Below are 24,859 nucleotides of genomic sequence, written 5' to 3' on the forward strand. Positions count from 1 at the left end.
GAGATGCGGCAACATGGGAAAATGGGCACGAGTCTAAATGAACTGTTGTAAGTCAAGGACCACCTATAGCTTTGGGTTTGTTTGTTTTTTAAAAAAAGACCTGTTTTCTTAATTCTGGGTTAAGCCGTTGTGAAAGCGGCAGAATTCCAGAAAATGCAAAGAAGGCCCAAAGAAGGGTAAAGGTTCTGATTTTAAATCTCCTCATCGTGTTTTGGTTTTGGTCTGATCTAAAATGGGCCTCTTCTCCCCCTAAAAACCCCCAAAAGAACCACAGAAACATCATAGGCGGCTTTGTATTGCCATTTTAATTTATTTCAGGCAGTGAATTTCTAAAACAGTAACTTTCAGCTTGCAAAATCTTTTGAGGAGAGCTCTTCTCACTAACAGGGAGATGCCGCTCCATCGATGTTCATCCAGAAACACGTCCCTTCCCTCCCCAAGCAATGAAAATCAAAACACCTCCCCACATTCAATCGACCTCTGCTCATTTATTTCCATTCATCCAGTGGCCGGTTCTCCTTCTTTGGCATCTCTTGGTTCTTTGGGTCTTGGAAATCGGGTTCAAATGGAAGGAAGCAGGAGATGACCTGAAAATGAGCGGGGGGGGGGGGGGGGGGAGAGAATAACATTATTGTTGCTTTTTGAGAACTCCTTGCCCGAATCATTAAGTGTTGCAGGTATCGTGAGATTTGTTGTTGCTTAATAGCAATAGCACTTAGATTTATAGATCACTTCATAGTGCTTTTACAGACTTCTCTAAGCGGTTTACAGAGTCAGCCTATTGCCCCCAACAATCTGGCTCTCCATTTTACCAACCTTGGAAGAAGCCTAGGAAGGAATGCTCTGAAGAAAAGTGTTGTGGCCCGCCAGCGGCCAGCAGATCTGGCAGTACATACAGACAGTGAGGAGGTTGGGGAGGAACCTGGGCCAGTCCTGGAATCTGGGGAAGGCTCTGATGAGGGCTCTGTGTCAGAGGAAGAGATGGGGCCAGGGCCGTCGGACAGTTATCAGCTGCCTTCGGAGTCAGAGATCAGTGGGGCAGAAGAACAGCTGGAGAACTATTCCCGATGTGTGCATGTGCAGAACTGCCAGGAGAAGAGAACAGCTGAGGAACAAGGGTCGACTCGGGAGTAAAGGCACAGGTGGAGGGTGAATGGCCCCTCCCATAGGGAATAAAAGAGGAGCGAAAGGGGAGGGGAGTTTGCAGGAGACAATTAGTTCAATTCATGAGGGTGAAGATCTGTTCCTGACTTCTTGCCAAGTATTGTCTGCTACAGAGTGGCGTTTGGAAGATATCGGCCTGGCAGCTCTCCAAGCCCGATAAAAGGTCTGTAGTTGTGAAATCTCATGAAAGACAGTTGGCCGGGACTTTGCGGGAGTGGAATTCCCTTTAAACTAAATAAAAAGGGTTTTATCGGGACGAGGAGTTGGCCTCATACTTTTGGGAAGCCTAGGTCAGAACAGGAAGAAGATGGTTTGCCAAAGAACTGGGTCGGAGCCAACGCTAGTTCAGTTATCACATGGCATGACTGGTTCCAGAGCAGGTTGCAGGTGGTTGAAGTTGGGAGAGGAACTAGCACTCTCAATCAGAAAACATCCTCTCATTACGTTTCCCTTTTTAGCGGGGGGGGGGGGGGATTAGGATGAGAAAATAAAACTTAAAAAGATAGAAGGAAAACAGAGGATGGTTAGAAATGGCAGGTACAGGTAATCCTCAATTTGCAACCATTCGTTTAGCAACGAAAATTACAGCACTGAAAAAGTGATTTATGACTGGCCCTTATGACAGTCGCAGGATCCTCATAAATGCATAAACAAAATTTGTGTCCTTGTCAGCCAGCATGTATTTACGATGTTTAACTTTTCTCTCCAATACAATTATCCTTCCTTCCTTCCTCCCACCCTCCCTTACTTTCCTTCCTTCTTTCCTCCCTTCCTCTCTCCCTGCATTCCTTCCTTTCTCCCTCCCTCCCCCTCCTTTCCTTCCTTCCTGCCTTTCTTCCTCCCTCCTCTCTCCTTCCATTCCTCCCTTCCTCTCTCCTTCCCTTCCTTCCTTCCCTTCCTCCCTTCCTCTCTCCTTCCCTTCCTCTCTCCTTCCTTCTTTCCTTTTCCTTACTTTTCTCTTTCCCTTTCCTGTGGTGGCGCAGTGGTTAGAATGCAGTATTGCAGGCTAACTCTACTGGCTGCCGAATGCCAGTAGTTTGGCAGTTCGAATCTCACCAGGCTCATGGTTAACTCAGCCTTCCATCCTTCCAAGGTGGGTAAAATGAGGACCCAGATTGTTGGGGGCAAATAGGCTGATTCTGTAAACCACTTAGAGAGGGCTTTGAAGTGGTATGAAAGTAAGTGTTACTGCTGTTGCTATTGCTATTTCCTTTCCTTCCCTTCCCCTCCTCTCTCCTCCCTCCCTGTTAAGAATTCATCCACCAAGTCAAACCCAAATGGAGGACATAACTGTATGTGCCCAGCATCTCCAGTGTGGTGAAAGCTGCTCTCCCACTCAAACCCTTTATTGAGGCCCAGTTCCCATCCACAAGTGTTTTCTTTGCCTCTTTCAGGAGTTGGCAGTGGGCTGGCCCTGGTTGCCATTGCCACATTCTCAGCCTTGTTCCCGTGACTTACTTTGTCCCTCTGGAATGTGTTTGCTTGCCGTGGCCCAGTGAGTCTGTAAGCGTTGAAGGAGCCGGTCCTTCTCCTCTCCTTCTCGCAAAGCTTTCTGCCAAAAATAGAAGAGGAAGGTGACGTTGAACCTGAGCAAATATAGGAGGAGTAAATCCAGGGATATTTGGGAAGGGGCAGAAGGTCAAAGAAGTCAAGATGGCAGCTTTAGCCTTGCCATCAAAACTCCCTTTTTTTTAACGTGGGATTGCGTGGCTGCCATCTTGATTATTTTTGACACCTGGAGACTTCCCTGAGGAAATCCTGCCTGCTGAAAAGGCACCACTTTGCTCCACATGGAAACCACTTCTGAACTTTGTGCTTGGAGTGGAAAAGAATGACATTATGATTTGGGATTTTACCGATTAGACTGATAGATCTTTATAGAAATGGCTTGTTCATATTATTATGAAAAAAACAAAAAGTTGTGATTTGATGTTAATGCCTTATTTTACTGCCACAGAGGGAGTCGGAAGTCAATGTTTCTTTTTCTTTTTTTCTTATCCTTCCTCACTTCTCTTCCCCCCTCTTCCTCCCCACCGTTTTCCTATTTACTTTTGCATTTGTATCTTATTTTATCTTATAACCCAATATAAATGTTAAACCGAAAAGGCACCACTTTGGAGAAAACACTGCTGGTGATTAATCCTGTATAAAGAGAAGTTGCTAGACACAGGTAGTCCTTCATTTAGACTGGTCGCTTAGCGACTAAAGTACTCTCCAGAGAAACTCAAGGCCCGCAGGACGGATCCAGCTCGCAGGGTGCTTAGCAGCCCACAGGGCTCCCCTGCAGACAATGAAGGACCAGCCCGCAGTGGGTCTGCCAGTGAAAATGGAGCTTGGGAGGGCTGCGTGTGGCCCGCCCAGGCTCCATTTTGGGCCGCGACGGCCTCCTGCAGCCCTCTGCCAGTAAAAATGGAGTTTTTTGGGGGGGGGGTCACGGCCAAAAATGGAACTTCGATAAGTGATGTTGAGCTGCCCACCCCAGCCACGAGGTCCCCCTGAGGTCAAACACAACCCTGATGCGGCCCTCAATGAAATCAAATTTGACAATACAGGTAGTCCTTCACTTACAACCATTCATTGACCAACCGTTCAAAGTTACAACAGCACTGGAAAAAGTTACGACCGGTCCTCATCCTTACAACAGCGGCAGCATCCCCAAAGTCAAGTGCTCATCGCCTGGGCCCTTGGTAACCACGTAGTTACAATGGCTAAAGTGTCCTGGGCCAGGCGATCCATCAATTGTGAGCTTCCCAACAAGTCAAATCAATGGGAAAGGCCAAATTCTCTTAGACAAGTGAATTTGCTGTGATTTGCTTATCAACCCTGGCTGGGGGGAAAGGTTGTACAATTGGGAGTTAACTCACTTAACAACCGCTTTGCTTGGCAGCAGAAGTTGTTGTCAACAATTGTGGTTGTTCAGTTGAGGACTACCTGTAACATTGTTTCTGACCCCCAAATCTGAGAATCCTCTTCCAGTCATTCAATTGTTTCCCAAATCTAGCGCAAAGGCCTTGATAATTTTGATCACCTCCAGCGCATGTGCCTTTAGGTTCTCCATCTCTTGGAGTTCAGCCAATTTTGTGCAATGTTCCTCTAGGAGAACAGCTCCTTGGCTTAGTTTGGCTTCAGCCTGGGTCAGCTGACTGCGGAGTTGTGCGATATCCTGGCTTCGCTCTTTGACATCCCGAGATTGTTGACGTAGCTGCTCCTAAATAGGCAACAGAGGAACAGAAGCTGTTTACTTCCACAGAGAAGGGGTACAATCAAAAAACATTTTTAAGTTGTGCTGGCCGATAGTTGGAGTGACTGTACAAGTACAGGTAGCCCTTGACTTACGACCACAGTTGAGCCCAACATTTATGTTGTTAAGTGAGAAATTTGCCCCACTTTATGACTTTCCTTGCCACATTTGTTAAGTGAATCACTGAAGTTGTTAAATTAGTAACACGGCTGTTAACGTTAAACTGGCTTCCCCATTGACTTTTGCTTGTCAAAAGGTAATCCTATGATTCTGGGACAGTGCAACCAACATAAATACCTGAATTTTGATTACACAATCATGAGGGTCCTGCAATGGTCATAAGTGTGAAAAAAAAATGGTCATGTCACTTTTTTCAGTGACATTGTAACTTCAAACAGTCACTAAATGAATTGTTATAAGTCAAGGACGATCTGCACTGCACATAAAGTATATCCTGGGTGTTAAATTCGATCGCGTCAGGAGCCGGATTGTGACATATCGCAACATTTTTTTTGCCTTTGCGGAGCTGGGATGGGCGTGGCCTGCGCGTGACTTAGCCAGCCCTTAGGCCGCCAATATGACAGGCCTGAGGTAGATTTAGCTCATCTGGTTTAGCTCATCTAACTTGTTTTATCCCGTGAGGTTCACATCAATCTTGGAAGTCTGAAAGTGCACTCTTCTCCTCTCACCCCTCCATCTTCTTTACATCTTCAGAAACTAGGGAGCAGTGGTGAAATCTAATTTTTTTTTTTTGCCCATCAGTTCTGTGGGCGTGGCTAAGTGGGGGTCATGTGATGGGGTGGGCGTTTTTTCACTTTTTAAAGCATTTTTTTTTCTCCTGCTGGTTCAGGAGAATAGGCAGGAAAAAATGATTTTAAAAGTGGGGGGGAAAAAAGCTTCCAACGATCATGCGGCTCACAGCTGATCCGCGCGATTGTCGAAAGCTCTTTTTTTCACTTTTTAAAGCATTTTTTTAAAAAAGTGGGGTGGGGGGGAAAGCTTCTCGCGGATCAGCTGTGAGTCACGCGATCATCAGAAGCTTTTTTTTACTACCGGTTCGCAGAACCAGGGACAATTGTTCCTATTGGTTCGGCTGTACCGGGAAGATTTCACCCCAAGGAAGGTTCCTTCTGAACCTCTTGCCCCGCCCACTATCCAGCAGGAAAAAAAATGCTTTAAAAAGTGGGGGGGAAAGCTTTCCGCGGATCAGCTGTGAGTCTCGCGATCATCAGAAGCTTTTTTTTCTACTGGTTCGCAGAACCAGGGACAATTGTTCCTATTTGTTGTTTGGCCAAACCGGGAAGATTTCACCCCAAGGAAGGTTCCTTCTGAACCTCTTGCCTCACCCACTATCCAGCTGTGGGCTATGCTGTCTCTTCTCTGACTATTCCCTTGGCAGAGTCTGTTTTCCAAACCCCACCAAGGTCTTTCCCACATGCCATCACAAGATCAAAGACAAGATTGAAGAGAAAGACCAACCTTTTTTAGGGTTCCCGGACCTCGTGATGCCCCCAGTTGCACCTATCGTTACCTGGAGTTTGTGCTCTCGGGCACTGGCTGCATCTTCTACTACCTGCAGCTGCCTCTGCCACTCGGCCTGGAGCCGTGCCTGCTCAGCCAAGGACTGGGCCAGCAAATCTTCCTTCTCCTGGATCTGCTCGAGCAACGCTGGAGACAAGTCGGAGCTACTGAGGGAATTTGCAAGAGCCTAGAGCCGAGATAGAGAGGTGGAAGAAGAATAGAATAAAAGAGTTGGAGGTCTACTAGTCCAACTAGGAAGGAAATTACTGTACTGGCATCTGTGACTGAGTAGAGAGGTGTTATAGTAGAACAGAATAACAAAGTTGGAAAGGACCTTGGAGGTCTTCTAGTCCAACCCCCTGCTCAGGCAGGAAACCCTACACCACTTCAGACAGATGGCTATCCAATATCTTCTTAAAGACTTCCAGTGTTGGGGCATTCACAATTTCTGGAGGCAAGCTGTTCCACTGATTAATTGTTCTAACTGTCAGGAAATTTCTCCTTAATTCTAAATTGCTTCTCTCCTTGATTAGTTTCCACCCATTGCTTCTTGTTCTACCCCCGGTGTGCCTTGGAGAATAGTTTGACTCCCTCTTCTTTGTGGCAACCCCTGAGATATTGGAACACTGCTATCAGGTCTCCCCTAAGTCCTTCTTTTCATTAAACTAAACACACTCAAATCCTGTAACTGTTCTTTATATGTTTTAGCCTCCAGTCTCCTAATCATCTTTGTTGCACTTCTCTCTGCACTCTTTCCAGAATCTCAACATCTTTTTTACGTCGTACTGACCAAAATAGGATATTTCAGAGTTGTCCAATGTGGAAAGGGCCATTTTCTAAAAATGTTTGAAGGTGCAGGTAGGGTATTGGGGAAGGTGCTAGATTAGAAGGAGGGAGGCCCAGGACATAAACATCTCTCAGCCATGTAGTTTCCCTGAAGTACTCTGGGCCAAGAGAAGAGAGACCCAAGTTCTAACCATTTTTCAACCATGGAAGCTGCAGGGAACACCCTTTCCATCCAACCTACCTCAGAAGAGTATGGTTGTGTAGAAAAATAAGTGGGAGAGCACCGTTAGGCGGGATACAAAAACAGGTAGGCCTCGACTTGCGACCACAATTGAGCCCAACATTTCCGTTGCTAAGTGAGACAGTTGTTAAGAGAGTTTTGTCCCTATGTTAGGGCCCTTCTTGCCAGAATTGTTAAGTCAATCGCTACCTTTGTTACATTAGTCATAGGAAGTTAGTAACCCGGTTGTTAAGTGAATCTGGCTTCCCCATTGACTTTGCTTGTCAGAAGGCCGCAAAAGGGGACCCCGGGACACTGCAACCGTCATAAATATGAGTCAGTTGTCAACTCACAAAGCATCCCTGGCCTGCTCTCGAGTTGCCATAGGCAAGGGGGATGAAGCAACACAGCAGCCAAAGCAGAAGCACATTCCAGACATATCTTCCTCAAGGCTGCCTCCCAGGGGTTAAGAGCCGTAAATACGTGGGGTCAGAGTTGGCTTCACTTGGAACATGCCGACATGAAGCTCTTAATAAATAACTGGATTTCTTTTGAAGTTTGGCTTGAGGTTCATGATTTAATTAGGGCATCCGTTGTAACCCTGACAGAAGCTGCCAGGTGTCTCAATTTTGATCACCTGACCACAGGGATGCTACAATGGTCGTAAGTATGAAAAACAGTCATAACTTGCATTTTTCGATGCCATTGTAACTTTGAATGGCCACTAAATGAACAGTTGTAAGTCAAGGACTACCCGTACAACATATCAATAACTAAAATCTGGATTCGGTAGAGGAAGAGCTACCTCCACATCCTTGGTGCTACTGGTCAAAGCTTCCTGGAGTGCTTTAATCAAGGTTTCCTTCTCCTTCAAAGCCAAGACCAAGGTTTGGTTCTGCAATTGCCAGGCCTCCTGAGTTGAGGCACAGAGAGACTCCAAGCGATGGGTTTCCCGCTCCTTCTGGTTCAAAAACTCCCGCAGAGCCTGGGACATGGAGGGAAGGGAAGGAGTTTGAGTTTGAGTTTATTTAATTTATAAACCGCCCCCTCTCCCCGAAGGGACTCGGGGCGGTGTACAGACAATAAATATACAGTAGGACAACAAGGCAAAACACAAAACCCAGACAAACCAACTTACACATACAGTCCGTACAATAACCAAACTAACGATAGTTAAAAATAGTTCCAATTAAAACCAATTTAAAAACCCCAAAATTTAAAAATTTAAAATGCCATCCAGGAAGGTCAGGATTAAATTATACTATATTTCTGATTACAATTACAATTGGGCCAGGCCGGCTAGTCGGAACAGGTGGGTCTTGAGTTTCTTACGGAAGGAGCGGAGATCAACAGTAGTTCTAATATCGGGGGGGGAGGTCGTTCCAGAGGGTTGGGCCCATCACAGAGAAGGCTCTACTCCTGGGCGCCGCCCGCCCGCATTGCTTAGCGGATGGTACCCGGAGGAGTCCCTCTCTGTGAGAGCGGATTGGCCGCAGGGATGTGTGGGGTAGGACCAGAGAAGGTCAAAAGCCTCCAGACAACCCAACAGCTGCAGATTCGCGCCTGTCCCAAGCCTCCCTTCTCGATATTCATTAGAGATTTTTTTACACCAAGGATCATTCCTCCAACCTTGGAAAAATCGACACGATGGCTAGTCTTTGATTTATGACTCTCATGGACTCTGCCCATGATAAGTCACGAGAGTCGCTAAACAGGTCACTTGATGTGACCGACCCAACTTTATATAAACTTTTTTTTGCAGTGGTCATTAAGCGACGACATGGAGTGGTGCAGTGGCCTAGAGGTGGAGCGAACTCACCTCACGATCAGGAGGCTCTGAGTTCGATCCTAGATAGCGGCAGATATTTCTCTCTCTGGGCACAATGAGTAATGATATGCTGCGAACTCTGCATTGGCAACAGGAAAGGCATCTGGCCAGTAAACACTCTGCTTCATTCAGTTGCTGTGACTCCACCCCGATGTAAGGGATTACGGGGTCATTAAAAGACATATAAAAAACCCTGGCATGGTCATTAAGCAACCACTGCAAAGTGAGCACTGTGGCCATAAAGCGAACCCCTTATTCCCTGTGAACCATGCTAGTTTTCAAAAAAACCATCATAAACATGATCATGGGAACTTAAAGAGTTGTTGTAAATGGCTGAAAATGTGGGCCAGTTGCTAAGCGCCTGATATGAGATCACATGACCTTGGGGAAGGGGGCCGGACATTGGAATTTTGGAACTGGGTTGTAAGTACCCCTGGGGAGTCAGTTATAACTTGAATGGTCACTAAGCAACTGCTGTAAGCTGAGGACTATCTCAATTCATACAGCAAGAATGCACACTTTAAAAAAAAGGAAATAAAATGTATAAATGTTATTAAAACATATAAATGTATAAATAGCATATAAACAAATAAACAAGTATTGTCTGGCAGGGAACAATCACCTTTGAAAGAAGGAAAATGCAATATTGTTAAATACTATTTGAAGTTATACTAGACTTCCATGTCGGAAGCCCCGAAGCACTTCCATGGTGAAAAGATCAACGGGTGACATCGCCGTTGCCCGAGGGATGCACAGTTGGGGGCTCCTTTCGCATCCCCATTAAGTTTTCCATCAAAGTGGTACCCATCTATCTACTCGCAGTCGCCCGCTTTCAAACTGCTGGGTCGACAGGAGCTGGAGCGAGTGACAGGAGCTCACTCCGCCACAGGGTGGCAAACGGGTCTCAAACGAAAGCCTGACAATCGTCAGCCCAGGATCCTAACCACATGAGCCATCAGGCTTCTAACGTTTAAAGTTGTCACACTCTTCCCAAAACCTCACACATCCAGAAACATGAGAAAAAGTACTAAAAAGGAAGCCAGGGCTACAATGACTTCTCCCATCATGCTGCACCAAGTCAAACAATCCTTCATGACATTGTCTGCATTACCGGATCCCTCCCGACTTGACCCCAGGTCTGTCCATTCATACATGCATGGTCTCCTCTTCTGTGCGGAGGCTGGTGTTGAGTAGTGCCAAATCAGCATCTTTATCTTTCAATGCTTCCTGAAGGTGTCTTAACTGGCAATGAACGGACTCCAGGGCCAATAAATTGTTGGATTGAATCTTCTGTGGCAGTCAAAGCAAAAAAAGAGAATTAGGAATTATTTTTGATATAGATAGATAGATAGATAGATGAGAGAGACAGAGAGAGAGAGGGAGAGAGAAATTGATATTAGATATAGATTAGATAGCTATAGCTATACATGTAGATGTAGATATAAGATAGATAGATAGATAGATAGATAGATAGATAGATAGATAGATAGGTAGGTAGGTAGGTAGGTAGGTAGGTAGGTAGGTAGGTAGGTAGGTAGGCAGGCAGGCAGGCAGGTAGATGCAAGAGAGAGAGAGATTAAATATACAGATATAGATTAGATAGCTATAGATATATAGATGTAGATATGATAGATAATAAGATATAGATAGATAGATAGATAGATAGATAGATAGATAGATAGATAGATGATAGATTAGATATACAATAATACAATAGTAGAGTTGGAAGGGACCTTGGAGGTCTTCTAGTCCAACCCCCTGCCTAGGCAGGAAACCCTATACCGTTTCAGACAATAGATATATGTAGATATAGATTAGATAACTATAGCTAAAGATATATAGACGTAGATAAAGATGGATATTAGATAGATAGATAGATAGATAGATAGATAGATAGATAGATAGATAGATGGATGATAGATAGATAGAAAGATTAGATACATGTAGATATAGATTAGATAACTATAACTATAGCTAAAGATATATAGATGTAGATAAAGATAGATATTAGATATATATTAGATATAGAGATAGATAGATAGATAGATAGATATAACGATTAGATACATGTAGATATAGATTAGATAGTTATAGCTATATATAGAGAGAGATATAGATGTAGACAGAAATAAGATACAGTATAGGTAGGTAGGTAGGTAGGTAGGTAGGTAGGTAGGTAGGTAGGTAGGTAGGTAGGTAGGTAGGTAGGTAGGTAGGTAGGTAGATAGATAGATAGATAGATAGATAGATAGATAGATAGATAGATAGATAGATAGATAGATAGATAGATAGATAGGACATCACCTATCTCCAATTTACAACCCAGTCTTTTAAACAGTTCCAAGAAAGCTCCACACCCATTTGCACTACTCAGGTGACCTTGAGGATACAAATAAACCTCCAAGTGGCCTCAATGACTCTCTAAACGGATGCAAATGACCAGCTGTGTGCAAGGAGTATAAACCCTTCCATTCCCCACCATCCAGTCAGAATTGAAGAAGCTTCTTGAGTGAAGGGTGAAACATCCTCAAAGAAAAAAACAGAAAGTCCAGTTGCCTCTTGAAAAAGCACCGTTGGGATTTACTCTTTATGGTTTACCTCTAATGCGTGGTCTCTATCTTTCAGACGCAGGGCCATCTGCTTGACCAGGGTTTCCAACTTGGGGGCGTTCACCCCAGGAGATCCGAGTGACAGCAAGGTGGCCAAACAGTCCTGGAGAAGAAAATTAAGACAAAAGGATCAGAGAGTTCCTTTCTGAATGGACCAAATTCTTCCTTAGTTCCGCATTTTCATCTCTTCTTTTTCATTACATTTGGGATATTTGTTTGTTCATTTGTTTGTTAAATTTACTTCCTCCCCATCTCACACTGTAAAGTAACAGAGAGAATTTTGTATATTATCTTTGCATTTCAAAGAACTCTTGAGCCCATAAATTACTGTGTTACCTGCTTTTTCAGTATTTTCCCTATGAAATACAACACAAGCAAACATAAATGCATACAAGCAATAGAGGTAAGTCTTGATTAATATAGTTAATGAATCTGATAAAATGATTGCATTATCAGTGGTCCTCGACTTACGACCCAAATGAGCCCAAAATTTATGTGATTAAGTTGAGATTTGTTAAGTGAGTTTGCCCCATTTTACGACCTTTCTTGACAGAGTTGCTAAATGTTCAGTTAGTCTCACACGGTTGCTAAGTGAATACGGCTCCGCCATTGACTTTGCTTGTGGGAAGGTCGCAAAAGGGGGTCACATCACTCTGGGACACAGCAACCGTCATAAATATGAGCCAGTTGCCAAGCATCTGAATTTTGTCCATTATCTAATTATGCAAGTGATATTTCTATGGAAAATAATTTGTTCCAGCTTCATGGAAATGGGCAAGGAAAAACTTAATATGTATAACATTATATATATGTATGTATGTATGTATGTATGTATGTATGTATTTGTGTTACAACCCCTGGTATGCCCAAATATGGGAGGGAGCTCGCTCCTCCCTCTTTCTGTCCTTCGGCTCATCACAGAAACCATCCAGGCAGAAACCCATATTTTTATTTTTAAAGTTGCCTTTTTATATTTGTGTTGCATTTGTGCTGATAAATAAATAAAGGGAGACTAGTATAGATCTATTTCAAGCTATTTAGCTCTCATCAGCTAGCCATACCCTTACTGGGATTTGAACCTGGGCTGTATTATATATTACGCAGGAGCCTTAGGATTTGAATAATGGCACATGAAGGTATGTCACCCGGCACCCACAGCCTTGCCTGTATGTCTTCTGGGTTTCTGGCACGCATGCATGCGTGACGATCAACTGTCCTTGGCGTGTGTGGCAGTGCCAAAAACAGGTGTGCGGAAGTGCACTGGGAAGTTTATTGTTGGGTGCGCATGCACGCCAGAGGCCGGACGTTTGGCTTTTCCGGAGCACAGTCCCTTTGCGCGCACAGCAGTGTCCAAAATTGGCCCGTGCATATGCGCCAGCCAGCTAATCATTTGGCACGCATGCACGCTAGAAGCTGGACATTTTCTGGAGCACGGCCCTGGCAGGCGTGTGCATGCGCGACGTTTCTGCACAACCTTTTCGGCTCTTGGTGTTTGCCGAGAAAATGTTTGCCATGCCTTAGGATATCCTTCACCCTGTTCCAGAAAATGGGACAGGTGAGGCAGTCATCCGATCACCTGTAGTGATCTCTCTTGCTGGGCTCACCTGTAATACCTCCTCCTTGCTTTGCAGACACCTGGTCAGTTGATGGGTCAGCAGCTCCTGGTGATTCGTGTCCTTCTCAGGTGGAAAGCCAGCTTCCTGTGTCACAGAGAGAGGGGGGGGGAATATTCCAGCTTTGCGAAGTAGCCCAATACAATACAATACAATACAATACAATACAATACAATACAATACAATAGCAGAGTTGGAAGGGACCTTGGAGGTCTTCTAGTCCAACCCCCTGCCCAGGCAGGAAACCCTATACCGTTTCAGACAGATGGCTATCCAACATCTTCTTAAAGACTTCCAGTGTTGGGACATTCACAACTTCTGGAGGCATTTTCTGTTCCACTGATTAATTGTTCTAACTGTCAGGAAGTTTCTCCTCAGTTCTAAGTTGCTTCTCTCCTTGATTAGTTTCCACCCATTACTTCTTGTTCTACACTCAGGTGCCTTGGAGATTAGCTTGACTCCCTCTTCTTTGTGGCAACCCCTGAGATATTGGAACAATGCTATCATGTCTCCCCTAGTCCTTCTTTCTCTTAAGCTAAACATACCACTTCCTGCAACTGTTCTTCATATGTTTTAGTCTCCAGGAATCATCTTTGTTGCTCTTCTTTGCACTCTTTCTAGTCTCCACATCTTTTCTACATCGCAGCCCAGATAAGAAGCACAGTCAGAATTAATAGCTCTATCTTTAGTGCAAGATTATAGGGAGGCTCAGTGGCTGAGCTTGTCGATCAGAAAGGTCAGCAGTTCAGTGGATCGAATCCCTAGCGCAGAGAAATGGAGTGAGCTCCCATTACTTGTCCCAGCTTCTGTCAACCTAGCAGTTTGAAAGCACATAAAAATGCAAGTAGAAAAAATAGGGACCACCTTTGGTGGGAAGGTAACAGTCTTCCATGTGCCTTCGGCGTTAGTCATACTGGCCACATGACCACGGAGACGTCTTCAGACAGCGCTGGCTCTTCGGCTTTGAAATGGAGATGAGCACCACCCCCTAGAGTCGGTAATGACTAGCACATATGCGCGAGGGGAACCTTTACCTTTTATAGTAACAGAAACTTGCATGTCTGAAAGTACACGTAGTCCTTATAACCGTTTATTTACCGACATCTTGAAGTTACAACAGCACTGAAAAAAGTGACAAATGACCAGTTCACAATTACAGCCAGTTACGTGAACTACAACAGTTGTTAAGTGAATCTGGCTTCCCCACCGACTTTGATTGTCATAAGGTCGCAAAAGGGGATCAGATGACTCCGGGACACTGCAACCGCCATTAAATATGAACCAGTTGCCAACCGGCTGAATTTTGACCACGTGGCCATAAGGATGCTGCAACAGTCGTAAGTGTGGGAAATGGTCATAAGTCACTTTTTTCAGTGCCGTTGTAACTTTTATCAGTCACTAAATGAACGGTTGTGTTGAGGATTACTAATATCGTCTGATTTCAGCTGTAAACCAGAGACAAAACAAAGTAAGACAAAGAACAATTACATACTGAATTATTAGATATCTGAATTATACTGAACAATTAGATAATGAACCATTAGATATCTGAAACAATATAGGGTTTCCTGCCTAGGCAGGGGGTTGGACTAGAAGACCTCCAAGGTCCCTTCCAACTCTGCTATTGTATTGTATTGTATTATAGATACGAAATTTAAAAAATCTTGCATTTTAAAAACTATACTTTAAGCTTTTTTACTGTAAGTTAGAACAAGCAACTTTAACAATAACAAAACGTACACTAGCGGTTTATAATATAGAAAAGCCTCTGTGAAAAAAATAAGAAAAAAAGAATCCTAAAAAAGGGATCAAAGAAATATAAATGTTCAGAAACATTATGAAGGCTTCGAAGTTTGAGCAGATTCAGTAAGAAATAACATCTAAGGACACTGTCAGATTTTAATGAAACACCTAAGTATCTCAAGTTGGTTTTCAATCCCAGGGAACCTGAACAGGACAAACCGACATGGATCTCAGCTAATTTAAACCCTAATTCTGCTTACTTCTTTCTGGCTGAGTTTAATGCATCAACTCATCCCAAGAAGAAAGCTGTGTTTTATTATAGGCAAGGAAGCAGTCATCCGTTTACTATAATCTTCTCCTGCTTTAATCACAACTTATCCTCACATCTGAACCCAGGATCCTAGCTTTATGCTCCTCTACTTACTTCTTCTTTCATTTAAGCCCATTGCAATCAGTTTACTCTCTTTGGCATCACTGACAGAGAAAGGAACAAACCAGGCATTGGTTAAACACAGTGTTTTCCCTCCTCTGTCACTTTAATTCTGACTTAAGTCAATTGGGTTTGAAACCCCGAGATGCACGCAATGGGGCGAGCACCCGTTCTTGCCTCAGCTCCTGCCTGCCTAGCAGTTTGAAAGCAGGCAAATGCAAGTAGATTAATAGGTACCACTTTGGTGGTAAGGCAACAGTGTTCTGTGTGCCTTTGGTGCACAGCCATGCTGGCCACATGACCACAGAAATTGACTTCAGACAACGCTGGCTCCCTCGGTCAAGAAACGGAGATGAGGCACTGTGCTTAAGAGTCGGACATGACTGATAGGGAAGCCTACCTTTTTAGCCAAACACACATGGAACAGGACAAAAATGAGATATTATGGTGGGCAGAATGAGGTTACACAGCCATAAAGGCCCCCTTAAGCAAAGAGGTTGGACTAGCTCTCTCTCAACCTCCACCAGGCCAGTTTATTGGGTGTAAGACTAGACTACCGTATTTTTCAGAGTAGAAGACACACCTTTTCCCTCCCCAAAAGAGGGAGAAAATCTGGGTGAGTTTTATACACTGAATACAGCATTTTTGGCCTCCCGAAAGCCCACCCGCTTCACAAAATGGACATGCAGAGGGTTTGGGAGGCCTGCAAAGTGCTCCTGGGGGCTGGGGAGGGCAGAAATGAGCAAAAAAACGGAGCATTTTTTACTTGTTTTTGTCCCACCCCAGTCCCTAGGAGCATTCTACAAGCCTCCCAAAAGCCTATGCACGCACTGTTTTTTGCAAAATTTGGGGGCCGTTTTAGCAAAAAAAACAGGCCGTTTTTTGCTCGTTTCTGCCCCCCCCCCCAGCACTTCGCAGGCCTCTCAAACTCTCTGCATGCCTCATTTTTCACAAAATTATACTCCGGAAAATATGGTAATTTTCTCCTGGAACAAACAAATGGGAATGTTCTGAGCCAAAGGGGGAGGGGGATCCAGGAGTTGGGGGTCAATTCCTCTGCCCTTGGAGGGGCACCAATTGCTTGGGAGGCACTGCTTAACAAAAGAGACATAGAAGACTTACGGGTTCTACCTGGTTGAGTGCCTCTCCTTGTTTCTCCTGAAAGCTCTTCAACTCTCTCTTGGCTGTTTCAAGACGTTCCTTCAAGTTATCAAAATATCTTTGGAGGTCCTGGTGCAGAGACCGCGGAACCTGGAGCTTTGGGAAAGACAGAATAGCAGAACAATAGAGTTGGGAGAGACCTTAGAAGCCTTCTGGTCCAATTCCCTGCTCAAACAGACCCTATACCATTTCAGACAAATGGCTGCCCAATCTCTTCTTAAAAACCTCCCGTGATGAAGCACCCACAACTTCTGAAGGGAAGTCGTGATTAACGTATTTTTCTGAGTTTAAGACGCATCTTTTTCCCTTAAAAAAGAGGGTGAAAATCTGGGTACATCTTATAGAGAGTGCTCCTGGAGGCTGGGGAAGGCAAAATGAGTGAAAAATGGGCAGTTTTTGCTCATTTTTGTTGCCCCCGCCACCCGCAGGATTACTCTACAAGCCTCCTAAAGGCTATGCATGTCTTTTTTTGACAAAAAAACAGGGCCGTTTACGTACCTTCCCCCCCCCCAAAAAAAGAGAGTGAAAATCTGGGTGCGTCTTACATACTGAATACAGCATTATTGGCCTCCCGACCCCCCCACCCCTTTGCAAAAATGGACGTGCAGAGCAGTGGTGGGTTTCAAAATTTTTTAGAACCTCTTCTGTAGGTGTGGCCTGCTTTGTGGGAGTGGCTTGCCAGCCATGTGACCGGATGGGAGTGGCTTGCCAGCCATGTGACTGGGTGGGCATCGCCAACTTGTAAAATGTGGTGAAACTCATTTAACAACGCTCTTGCTTAGCAACCAAAATGTTGGCTCAGGAACTCTGGCATTGAAGTGTGCAAGTCTTAAAGCTGTCAAGTTACAAAACCCTTGCACCCCTAAACCTTTAGAAAAAAAAAACCCTCCAGGGGTGTTCAAACTTGACAGCTTTAAGACTTGTGGACTTCAACTCCCAGAATTCCTACTCCAGTCATGTTGGCTCAGGAACTCTGGCATTGAAGTGTGCAAGTCTTAAAGCTGTCAAGTTACAAGACCCTTGCACCCCTAACCCTTTAGAAAAAAAAAAACCCAGGGGTGTTCAAACTTGACAGCTTTAAGACTTGTGGACTTCAACTCCCAGAATTCCTCCTCTCATCTTGATGATGTGCGGACGGGCGGGGGGGGGGGAGGGAGCTGGAACCGGTTCTAAACGGCACGGTAGATTTGTGGAACCTCTTCTATAGAAGAGATTAGAACTGGCAGGAACCCACCCCTGATGCAAAGGGTTTGGGGGGCTTGCAGTGCTCTTGGGGGCCGGAGAGGGCAAAAGTGAACAAAAAATGGACTGTTTTTGCTCATTCCCCCCCCCCCCCCGGGAGCACTCCAAGAGCCTCGCAAAGCTCTGCATGCCCTTTTTTTTTTTTGTGAAAACAGCCTGGTTTTTGCTCAGTTTTGCCCCTTCCCAACCCCCAGGAGCCCTCTACAAGTAACCAAGGCTCTATATGCCTCCCCTTTTTTTGCAAAAAAATGAGGTGTACAGAGGGTTTGGGAGGCCTGCAGAGTACAAAAACTTTTTTTTTCTAAATTTGCCTCTTCAAAATTATGGTGCATCTTATACTCCAGTGCATCTTATAGTCTGAAAAATACGGTACCTCTATGCCTGAACTCAGCAGACCCTAGCTTACTTTTTCGTGCCTCTTACCTTTGGCTCAAAAGGCAGAAACTCATCCATTAGGTCCTCATAGGATTCTTCTCCCACGGGGCTCTCTCTCTGGGGAGCGGCCCTCCGCCAGTGGCCCACCAAGACGGGGATTTTACTTCCGGGTGGGACCTTTAGCTGCTTCCTTCTAATGTCCTTCAGGTTTCTCAGCGCCTCCCTGGCTAGTTCCGATTCTGGCAGAGTGTCCAACGATAGCATGGAACACGATTCGACGTCCCCCAAGCTCTGGGACCGCAGAGAGGCCTCGGAGCTCGCGCAGCACACGGTAGGCATGCTCTGTGACTTGTCCCGGCAGAGGGGGAAGACAGGGGACCCCGTTCCCAGCCGTCTCGGTGTCCGGCACACCCACTCGTAATTGTTGTCGTCCACCCTCAGCCCATGACAGCTGCGACATTGGCGGTTCCGACAAGGGGTGCCTGGCTGGCTGCTGTCGGGGGCGTCAGCCCAGCATTCATATTCGGAGAGGGCCATATCGTCCTGCAGGAGGCGCTGGTACTGCACGTGGGGCAAATCCGCTATGCTGGCTGAGATCTCTTGGCCCGCGTAGGACGCAGAGGCCTCGTTATCTGGAAATTGCCGCCTGTGGATGTGGCGCAGCGAGCGGGCCAACTGGTCTTTCTCCGAAAGCAGGCGCTGGAGGCGCTCAATGGAGAGTGCTTGAACCCGGGCAATGACCGTGTCAAAATGGTACACCCGCTCCAAGGCCTGGGCGCATTTTCCACACAGGAATTCTCCGCGCCCATCTCCACGCTGGGGAAGCTCTTGGTCGAGGACATAGGACAGTATCACCAGCAGGTCGGGGCGCGAGCTGCGACTGTTCCGGATGAAAAGCCACCGCCGATGATTCCCACGCAGCACGCTGCCACAAAGACGGCAGAAATTGTTGGGGCTGTCCATGATTTCAGAAGCGCTGAAAGTGGAACAGAAAAGAATCTTTTATTTCGAATTTTTCTCAGGCTTCCATGGAACCAGTCAAAAAGGTGCTTTTTCATGAAGCAACCGGACTTTTTTGCTTTTTCTTCGAAAACATTTCACTTCTCATCCAAGGAGCTTCTTCAGCTCTAACTGGATGGTGGGGGAATGGAAGGATTTACCGTATTTTTTGGAGTATAAGATGCACCTTCCCCCCCCCCCAAAAGAGGGAGAAAATCTGGGTGAGTCTTATCCACTGAATAAAAGCATTCTTGGCCTCCCGAAATCCCGCCCCCTTCACAAAAATGGACGTGCAAAGGGTTTGGGAAGCCTGCAAATTGCTCCTGGGGGCTGGGGAGGGCAAAAATGAGCAGAAAATGGGCTGTTCTTTGCTCATTTTTGTCGCCCCCCCCAGCCCCCAGGAGCACTCTACAAGCTTCCTAAAGGCTACGCATACCCTGCTTTTGGCAAAAAACTAGCCAGTTTTCGCAAAAAAACGGTCCATTTTTTGCTCGTTTCACCCCCCCCAAGAGCACTTTGCAGGCCTCTCAAACTCTCTGCATGTCCCGTTTTTCACAAAAAATGAAGCGTGCAGAGGGTTTGGGAGGACTGCAGAGTGCAAAAACTTTTTTTATTTGCCTCTTCAAAATCCAGATGCGTCTTATACTCTGAAAAATACGGTATATTCCTTGCAGGCAGCCAAGTCATTATAAATCCCTGATAGCGAACCTGTGGCACGCACAGCTCTCTCTGTGGACAAGCGAGCCGTCACCCCAACTCAGCTCCACCGCACATGTGCGCACACCTCCTGTGGGGTCAACTGGTTTTTGGGTCTCTCCCACGCATCACAGGTGGAGGGGCGCATGCGGGAGGCACGCACGTATGTGGAGGGTGCGGGGGAGGGGTCGTGTGCACATGCATGGGGGTGGGGCACATGTGGGGATCATGCACACCTGCACGGGGGGGTGCAAGGGAGTGATCACACACGCATTGCATTATGGGTGCATGCCCGCTTTTGGCACTCAGCGACAAAAAGGTTAGCCATCACAGTTATAAATCCTTCCATTCTCCACCATCCTGTCAGAGCTGAAGAAGCTTCTTGATGAAAAATGAAACGTCTTCGAAGGAAAAAACCAAGAAAGTTTAGTTGCCCCCCAAAAAAGCACCTTTGGGGCAACCAGGACCTGGGTGACTGAGCATCTCTACAGACTTTTAGCTATACAATGTGGGATGAACACCTTTGGAATGGTGTGGGAGTAGGAATGGATTGTCAAAGGGGGGAAAAAATTGCAGACTACCCTGTTTCCCCGAAAATAAGCCCTCCCCGCATAATAAACCCAATCAGGCTTTTGAATGCATGCGCTAAAATAAGCCCTTCCCCCGAAAATAAGCCGTCCCCCGAAAATATTGCACCACAGCAGCAGCCATGAGGTGACCACGCTCGCCTCCTCCTGCACCTCAAAAATAATAAGACCTCCCTGAAAATATTGCACCACAGCAGCAGCCATGAGGTGACCACGCTCGCCTCCTCCTGCACCTCAAAAATAATAAGACCTCCCCGAAAATATTGCACCACAGCAGCAGCCATGAGGTGACCACGCTCGCCTCCTCCTGCACCTCAAAAATAATAAGACCTCCCTGAAAATATTGCACCACAGCAGCAGCCATGAGGTGACCACGCTCGCCTCCTCCTGCACCTCAAAAATAATAAGACCTCCCCGAAAATATTGCACCACAGCAGCAGCCATGAGGTGACCACGCTCGCCTCCTCCTGCACCTCAAAAATAATAAGACCTCCCTGAAAATATTGCACCACAGCAGCAGCCATGAGGTGACCACGCTCGCCTCCTCCTGCACCTCAAAAATAATAAGACCTCCCTGAAAATATTGCACCACAGCAGCAGCCATGAGGTGACCACGCTCGCCTCCTCCTGCACCTCAAAAATAATAAGACCTCCCTGAAAATATTGCACCACAGCAGCAGCCATGAGGTGACCACACTCGCCTCCTCCTGCACCTCAAAAATAATAAGACCTCCCCATACAGCTGGAAGGGACCTTGGAGATCTTCTAGTCCAGGCTTTTGCTCAAGCAGGAGATCCTATGCCATTTCAAATGATTGTCCAGTTTCTTCTTAAAAACTAGGTTGCTTCTCTCCTTGATTAGTTTCCACCCATTGCTTCTTATTCTGCCCTCAGGTGCCTTGGAGAATAGTTTGACTCCCTCTTCTTTGTGGCAACCCCTGAGATATCGGAACACTGCTATCATGTCTCCCCTTGTCCTTCTCTTCATTAAGCTAGACATACCTAGTTCCTGCAACCGTTCTTCATATGTTTTAGCCTCCAGCCCCCTAATCATCTTTGTTGCTCTTCTCTACATACTTTCAATTTCCTTTGGAGAACACAACTGTGGACAAGGAAGTCCCGCTTAGATCACCAAGAAAGGAGGCAGATGGTAATCCGTTTATAAGAGGAAAAGAAAAAATCCGCTTAAAGGAAAAGATCAATAGAAGGAAGGAATTATCTAGGGTCGGTTCACTTACATGCATGGACACATCCCATATGGAACTTTCTTCCAATATTTACAAAACTGATAAGGCTAAAAAGTGAATGTGTGTGTGTGTGAGAGAGAGAGAGACAGAGAGAGAGACAGAGAGAGATACAGAGACAGAAAAATGGAGAGAAGCATGCCACTGTCTTATTTTAAAGAGAAGACCAGTTTAAAAATGAATCAGGCACATTTCCCCAGAAATATGACATAGCTTACACAATCAAGTGCATTAAAATACAACAAAGCCTTCAAGTCACATCAGGGTTGGTATCACCCAACCAATACATTTTTGCAGACTAAACCCCAGAAACTTCCAAATCAACAGGTCACCCATCCGGTTTCCAGCTGGCCTGGAACAATCCGACAGGTACAGGTATGTACTTCCCTCCTTAAGAATACAGCCTTTCTGTTCTCAGCCCTGCCCCGGATTCAGAAACAGGAAGAACCAGCTGCTGAGTCATGCTTCTGGTCCCTTTAGCCTAGCAATGTCCCCTTTTCAATCCAGCCTTGGCCACGGAGATGCTACAAACTCCCCTCAGTTGCTTTGGCGTGCGGTTTGCAAACCAGGGCTTGCAAAGCAAAGCTGAGAGATCAGCTTACAGCAAATTTGAGCAGACCACGAAAGGCTGAAGGAGGAGAAAGCCATTGAAACTCCCTTCCTGCTACTCCCAGTTTGGCAAAGGGGAGAGCCATTCCCTCGAGAGATATGGGGGGGAGTATTTCTCATCCGCTGCAACTCCTTCCTCCTTACCTTCCTATTGGTCTTCGGCCCCTTCACTCAGAGCAAAGGGCAGGAGATTAGAGCACACCTGGCTCAGAAGCTCCGCCTCCCAAGGAGGAGCACAGGGAGGAGCTTCTCCTTGGATAAGCATTTGGGCTTTCCACCTCCTCCCCTTGCAGGTGCAGGGAGGAGTTAGAAGCTTTGCACTACTTCTCCCCCATCTGGATTGTAGAAACGGGTTAATTAAAAAGGTTAATTAAGAGCTGAGGTGGCGCAGTGGGTTAGAGTACAGTACTGCAGGCTACTTCAGCCTAGCTGCAGTTCAGCAGTTCAAATCTCAGCGGCTCAACATTGACTCAGCCTTCCATCTTCCAAGGTGGGGTAAAAGGAGGACCCAAATTGTTTGAAGGCAATGTGCTGACTCTGTAAACCGCTGACAGAGGGGCTGTAAAAGTACTGCACAGCGGTATATAAGTCTATGTGCTATTGCTACGTGCTATTACTTCGGATGAGAAGGGAAAGGCCTTCAAAGAAAAAAAAAAACAAGGAAGCCCAGTTGCCTCTTGAAAAAAGCTCCTTTGGGGCAACCATGACCTGGATGCCTGAGAATCTCCATAGACACAAAGATTACTTCCTCGTAATCTTTGACCTGGCCAAAGGATTATCAGATCCTTACTCGGGTCATTCAATGCCCCAAACAAACCCTCTGCTCCACCGATTATTCCGTTTGCAAAACTTGCCTCCTCCCCCGACCTCCCCCACCCCACGACTAAAAATTTTGGACACGCACCTTAAAACACGCGCGCATACCCCACCCGTGCTTCCTCTGCCATTGCAACAGGTAGTAAAATCCAATCGGGGGGTGGGGTAGGGTTGGAAGCTCACTTTGCTGTATCGGGATGCACCTGACTGTCGCTTGCTCGCGGCGGGGGTCTCCGGACTCTCTCTCTCTCTCTCTCTCTCCCCCGAAGCGATCCCTTTAACGGGATCGCTCCACCCCTCCTCCCTGGGCGAAGGATCAGAGTGATCGGAAGGGATTCCCGTCTTGTCCTCTTAACCCTCTCGCGCATCGGAAAGCCACTGGCGCCTTGTGAAGCCTCACTTCCGGATTGTGAAGAAAATTCGGGGGAAGAAGGTCCTAACTACCTCGCGCCAATTTCCTCAGTGGATCCCAGTGGATCCCTCTCCCGTGCAAGGTCGAGCCCCGTTTTTCGCGATCCGCCGTCCCGATTCTTCTTGCCTTGTCGAGGCTCGTCCCGGTTAAACGTCCCCTTCCACCACCACCCCCGGCCCTCGCCCACTTGCCTTTGCGCCTCCGGGGTTGCCTGGCGGTTCGGGTTTGCACGGGGACAACCAGCCCCCTTCGCGGATCGTGTGAACGCTGGATCCATGGCCGAAGTACAGCAGCGTGACGGTTTCCCCAGCGCCCTTCCGATCTGCGCATGTGGTTCCTTGAATCGCGCAGAGGCGGGGCGCCGATCTGCTTACTTCAGGGAGCCCAGATGAGTTCACTGCACGGTTTTGCTGCCATCTAGAGGCGGTCCGCAGCTTTGCAGGCCGGATCTGGCCACGCTTCCGCGTCGGGAGTCTGGCAATCTGGGCTCGCCCGGGTAGCAGTTCTCGGACGCGCCGCCAGAGGGAGCCGCGCCGCCAGATCTAGAAGCGTCCAGAATTAGAGAGCCTTCGCTCACCTGAAGACGGGCCGGTTCCTGCCACGTGGCGCCCTCGGCCTCTTGACACTGGCTGCAGCCGTGCAAAAGCCACCCGGGGCCTGTTTTTTGACGCCAGACCTACTGTGGAAAAAAAAAATAACTTTGGGTCCTAGGAAGCCTGCAAAGGGTGATGGCTGGCAAGCAGGCTCAAAAGAGGGAGAGTGTCCATTTCAGGAGAAAAAAAAATGGAATAGAATAGAATAACAGAGTTGGAAGGGACCTTGGAGGTCTTCTAGTCCAACCCCCTGCCTAGGCAGGAAACCCTATACCGTTTCAGACAAATGGCTATCCAACATCTTCTTAAAGACTTCCAGTGTTGGGGCATTCACAACTTCTGGAGGCAAGTTGTTCCACTGATTAATTGTTCTAACTGTCAGGAAGTTTCTCCTCAGTTCTAAGTTGCTTCTCTCCTTGATTAGTTTCCACCCATTGCTTCTTGTTCTACCCTCAGGTGCCTTGGAGAACAGTTTGACTCCCTCTTCTTTGTGGCAATCCCTGAGATATTGGAACACTGCTATCATGTCTCCCCTAGTCCTTCTTTCTATTAAACTAGACATACCCAGTTCCTGCAACCGTTCTTCATATGTTTTAATCTCCAGTCCCCTAATCATCTTTGTTGCTCTTCTCTGCACTTTTTCTAGAGTCTCCACATATTTTCTACATCGTGGTGACCAAAACTGAATGCAGTATTCCAAGTGTGGCCTAGTTGGGAACTTTCTTTCCATCCTGGCACTTACTGGGAGCTAAAGGAACTGACCAGTGGAATGACCACAGGTAGTCCTTATCATAATGGAGCCCCACTTTTCTGTGGCTAAGCGAGTCTTGCCCCTTGTACTGCAGTTGTTCAAGCGAATCACCGCAGTTCGTAACCTAGTCGCACAGCTGTTAAATGAATCTGGCTTCCCCATTGACTTTGCTGGTCAAAAAGTCACAAAAGGGGGATGCTGTGACCCCGGGACACTGCAA

The 24,859-nt window shown here is 46.5% G+C and overlaps 1 protein-coding gene across 4 annotated transcripts; it reads right to left on the minus strand.

Annotated features, from left to right (window-relative positions):
* Positions 1-287: 287 nt before the first annotated feature.
* Positions 288-23,789, minus strand: LOC309382603 (uncharacterized protein). Of its 4 annotated transcripts, none has more exons than XM_081934296.1 (11): positions 23,487-23,789; positions 17,982-18,909; positions 16,278-16,412; positions 12,974-13,069; positions 11,359-11,472; positions 9,913-10,050; positions 7,738-7,917; positions 5,937-6,113; positions 4,193-4,372; positions 2,623-2,716; positions 288-587 (listed from the first exon to the last, which is right to left on the minus strand). In XM_081934296.1, the coding sequence occupies exons 1-11, from the start codon at positions 23,570-23,572 to the stop codon at positions 562-564; spliced, it is 2,154 nt and encodes a 717-aa protein (XP_081790422.1). In that variant the 5' UTR covers positions 23,573-23,789; the 3' UTR covers positions 288-561. The 4 variants fall into 4 exon arrangements, with proteins under 4 accessions (XP_081790422.1, XP_081790425.1, XP_081790423.1 ...); XM_081934299.1 differs by lacking the exon at positions 23,487-23,789 and adding an exon at positions 21,842-22,209 and having other exon boundaries at positions 288-547; XM_081934297.1 differs by lacking the exon at positions 23,487-23,789 and adding an exon at positions 21,677-21,794 and having other exon boundaries at positions 288-547.
* Positions 23,790-24,859: the final 1,070 nt, after the last annotated feature.

The sequence above is a fragment of the Natrix helvetica genome (genome assembly GCF_964273705.1).
Source record: "Natrix helvetica genome assembly, chromosome: 1".
NCBI lineage: Eukaryota > Metazoa > Chordata > Lepidosauria > Squamata > Natricidae > Natrix > Natrix helvetica.